At 49.9% G+C, this 4,481-nt stretch overlaps 1 protein-coding gene across 1 annotated transcript; it reads left to right on the top strand.

Moving 5' to 3' along the window:
• Nucleotides 1-1,013: 1,013 nt before the first annotated feature.
• On the top strand, nucleotides 1,014-4,214 carry LOC118638857 (kallikrein-7-like). The gene is made up of 3 exons (XM_036274986.1): nucleotides 1,014-1,140; nucleotides 1,888-1,949; nucleotides 4,059-4,214. The coding sequence occupies exons 1-3, from the start codon at nucleotides 1,014-1,016 to the stop codon at nucleotides 4,212-4,214; spliced, it is 345 nt and encodes a 114-aa protein (XP_036130879.1).
• The last annotated feature ends 267 nt before the right edge of the window (nucleotides 4,215-4,481 follow it).

The following is a 4,481-nucleotide window of genomic DNA, read 5'->3' as shown; positions in this document are numbered from 1 at the left end:
TCTGGCAACAGCTTCCTCCCATGGAGACAAGACTCCTCTGCTGTGGCTCCTTTCTTTCTGCTTCCTTCTGAATCCAGGGGTCTGTGTGCCCTCCAGGCTGCTTCCGGCCCTCGGTGTGTCTCCCATTAGCTTCTGGGGTTGCCTCCAGACTAGAGGCTGGGCTGGGTTTCTGAGCTCGCCCCCTCCGTCTCTCTCCATCTCTGTCTGCAGCTTTCTCTGCACTGCGCTCGGTTTCTGCCTCTGCCCTTCTCCATGCCCCTCTGTCCGTCTCTCTCTCTCCGTCACTGTCTCTGGGAATCTATCCACTGTGGCTTCACTCTTCCCCTGATGGCTGCCACCCCTGTTTCCTCCATTTCTCCCTCCAGTCCAGGGTGCTGAAGTAATGATTATGAATGGAGTTCCGTGTCCAAGAGGCTGCCATCCCTGGCAGGTGGCCCTGTTTAAGAACAGTGTGTTCCAGTGTGCAGGTGTGCCGGTCAATGAGCAGTGGGTGACCACCATCGCCTACTCCTACATGAGGTAGGTGGCCAAGGAGCCACAGTGATGCCATTTCTCACTCCTGGTGTCTGTCCCTGCTTCTCTCTGGGTCTTTGTTTTTCTTTCTGTGGGTGTCTCTCTCCTCCACACTCTAGGTCTCTGTCTACCTCTCTCTGGTTCTCTGACCCCTGTCTCTGGGTCTCTATCCCCTTGTCTCAGTCATAATGTCTCTCTAAATGTTGCTTTTTTAAAAATCCTCACCCAAGGATATTTTTCCATTTTTTGTACAGATAGAGTGGGAGGGAGAGAGAGGAAGGGAGAGAGAGTGAGAAACATCGACGTGAAAGGGACACATCGAGTGGCTGCCACCTGCACGACCAACCAGGGCCGGGGACAAATTGCAACCGAAGTACGTGCCCTTAGCGGGAACCGAACCCGGGTCTCTCCGGACCGCAGGCCAACGCTCTAACCGCTGAGCCAAACTGGCCAGGGCAGAAATGTTGCTTTTTTTTTTTTGCAGTGACTACATTGTGCAAATGGGCAGTGATCTTCTGGCTGATGGGCGTGCCCAGAAGATCGGGGCTACCGATTCATTCATCCACCTCCAGTTTGATGCAGCCAAAATCAACCATGACACTGTGCTTGTGAAGCTGAGCAGCCCACGTGAAGACAGTTGATGTGCTGCCCAGTTGCAAACAACCTGGGACAAGCTGTACTCTCTCTGGATGATGTACAGCATCATCACGAATGTCGGGGAGGCTGCCTCTGTCACCCAGAAACCCAGATCCCAGCTCCCGTTTTCCTCAGATCCAGGAAACAGGCACAGACCCAAGATCCCAGACTTCCAAACGCCCCCTCCTCACACCCAGGAGTCCAGGTCACCAGCCCCTTTACCATCAGATTTAGGACCCTGCTGAAGACCCTCCTTCCCCTAACCCATAATCCTTGGACCCCAAACCTCCATCTTGCGGACCCAAGAGTCTAGAACCCCAGCACCTCTTAAAGCAGACCAAGAATTTTTGTGGCCCAGATGCATCTCTGAATATTTAAGTATCCAGGATCTAGCTCCACCTCCATCAGACACAAGAGTACTTGTCCCCAGGTACTTCCTTCCTCAGACCCAAGTATCTGGGCTCCCAGGACTCTCCATCCTCTCACCAAAAAATTCTGGCTCCTAGCCACTTCCTTTTACAGATACAAGAGCCATGGTCTTGGGCATTTTTCACTCTCAGACCCACAAGTCTTGGCCCCCAGGCCCTCCTCCCTCAAACCCAGGAGTTTAATAGTTTTCATGACCATCGCAGTGAGTCACCAGCTTCTCCTTGTTCAAGACCCAGGACCTCCATTCTTTTATCAGCACTCCGCGGTCCAGCAGCCCAAGCCTCTGACCACCCCTAACTCCCCCAACAGTGATAAATCCACCACAGCGCATGTGCCCAGATGTCACCCTCATCTCCTACGAGGACTGCAGGGTGAAAACATACATGATCTGTGTTGCTCCCCCTGACAGAAGCGCTTTCGCCTGCAAAGTGAAGTCCTTTCCTCCCCTGCCCTGTGTCCTGCTTCTGCTCAGCCCAAAGCCCTGTCTCCCCCTCCATCCAGAGTCCAGGGGCCTGATTCTGGTGCTGGGCCATCTCTCTCACACACCCAGGCTCTCTCTACTCAGTTCTCGGCCTGGGTCAGCGTGAGAGCCTGTAGGGGCTGGCGTGACCTGGGGGTGAGCACAGCTTTGAAGGTTAGGGACTGGAGTTGTAAAAAATGAACTTGACACGAAAGTAAACACCAGTGAAGCACTCACTGGCTACAAGCACCCATTTTAAGGGGACACCGAGAGCTCGGTGAGCAAGATAAAATATATTCTAACGCGATATTTTAAAAACAATCTAGGCAAATATATCCATGTGAACCAAATCGAATTTTCAATAAGCAGCAGTCAGTTTTGACTGGACTTTCTGTTTGCCTCGTGGCTCCTCATGGTCCCTCAAAACACGATGATGACCCCGACTTTGTCTAAAATTAAAATACCCTGCTGTTCATGAATTGTTTTTCTGAGCAAATTTTATTTTTAAGGTATTGCATTAAAATACTCATGGTAATCACTGAGATGTTGTGTCTGAGGCTAATGTCCTGCTTATATACCTTTGTATCCGGTCCTGGTTCTGGGGGAAAAAGTCTCTCCTCCTCTCTGTTCCCCCTTTCTCATCTCTGTAGCCCTCTCTTGTCTCTGAGAAACATCTTCCCTCGTCTGTCTTTACACCTCATTTTATTCATTTTCTTGTTTTTCTCTGTATTCTCTCTGTTGGACTCTCTCTCTCTTTCTCTGTATGTGTGTGTTCTGCCTCAGTTACTCTTTTTGCTTTCTCCTTCTCTGCCTCTTACTTTACCCCCAATATTTCAGCTTCTCTGTTCCCTTCTTCCCTTCCTTGCTTCTCTCCATCCTTCTAACTCTCTCTTTCTCTATGACTGTTTGCCTCTTCGTATTCCCATTCTCAATGCTTCACCCTCCGCTTTTCAGGGTCAGAGAGATGGTGCATCTTGGGGACATGGGTGATGGGACAGGGTTGTGTATCCTAACGAAAGGGGTTTTCCCCCTGTCTCCCCGCGAGGGCCTGATTCATGAATGTGCAAGCTGTGCAGGGGCACGGAGCCCCACACTAGACACGTATCCCAATAGTTTTCAAGTATTTCTCTTGCTGTTTTAAAATTCATATATTTGAAGTTGGTGGTCCCATTTTCATTTGCACTGAACCCTTTGAATTGGGTCATTAATCCTGTACCCGATTCCCAGGACAACCCTGGCCCACATCTCTGAGTAAGAAAATGTATTGATTCCCTGGAGATAATGCAATTTCTCCCAGTGGCTTGGCAAAGCGTCCTTTTTTTTTTTGATTTTTTTTTTTTTTTATCCTCATTCGAGGACATTTTTCCATTTTTTGTACAGACAGAGTGGGAGGGAGAGAGAGGAAGAGAGAGAGAGGGAAACATCGATGTGAAAGGGACACATCGAGTGGCTGCCACCTGCACGACCAACCAGGGCCGGGGACAAACTGCAACCGAGGTACGTGCCCTTAGCGGGAACCGAACCCAGGTCTCTCCGGACCGCAGGCGGACGCTCTAACCGCTGAGCCAAACCGGCCAGGGCGGCAAAGCGTCCTTTAAAAATTTTTTTCTTTATTGATTTTTAGAGAGAGAGGGAGAGAGAGATAGAAACATCTATGAGAGAGAACATCGATTGGCCGCCTCCTGCATGCTCCCTACAACCTGGCATGTGCCCTGACTGGGAATTGAGCCACACTGGCCTGGAGCAAAGCGTCCTTTATGTTGGAAAATAAACTGGGCTCTTTCTGAAAGCTCCTCCCCCTTTCTGTGATTGGTTGGAGCTCAAGCCAATGTCTTCAAAAAGCCTGGTTTGTTTGTCCTGTCCATAATATTAATTCCTGCTCTTTCATTGGTCCACAGAGACAATGAGTCTTCCCATTGGCCAGGGAGTGGTCTGGCAGAATAAAGACTTGATAACCAAAGGGTGTAGACCTCAGTGCTTTTGCTCTGAAGCCAAAGCTAACCTGCTTTTTCCCCTCCAGGGTGACTCAGGGAGTCCATTGATGTGCAAAGACGCCCTGCAAGGCCTGGTGTCCTCTGGGTATTTCCCTTGTGTACCACCTTTCTACCCAATCATCTACACCGGTGTATGCAAGTACAGCCAATGGATATATGAAACTATGAAAAATAATTTCTAATCTCTCTAAACGTTCACCTCTTCATCCCTATGCCCTGAACAGAAATCAAGACACCCATGACTTTAGCCGTATTTGATTTTACCATTTCTCAATGTCATATTAAAATGTCAACATTATTGTAATTGAGCAATAAATATGCCCTGTCCGGGGGCTCAGTGGTTAGAGCCTCGGCCCGCGGACCAGAGAGGTTCGGTTCCCGCCACGGGCACCTACCTCGGTTGCGGTTTGTCCCCGGCCGCATTTGGGGTCGTGTGGGTGGCAACTAGT

The sequence above is a fragment of the Molossus molossus genome, unplaced genomic scaffold, assembly GCF_014108415.1.
Source record: "Molossus molossus isolate mMolMol1 unplaced genomic scaffold, mMolMol1.p scaffold_m16_p_21, whole genome shotgun sequence".
Taxonomy (NCBI): Eukaryota; Metazoa; Chordata; class Mammalia; order Chiroptera; family Molossidae; genus Molossus; species Molossus molossus.
Note: the sequence above shows the minus strand (reverse complement) of the source record. Positions and strands in the feature narration are given on the sequence as shown.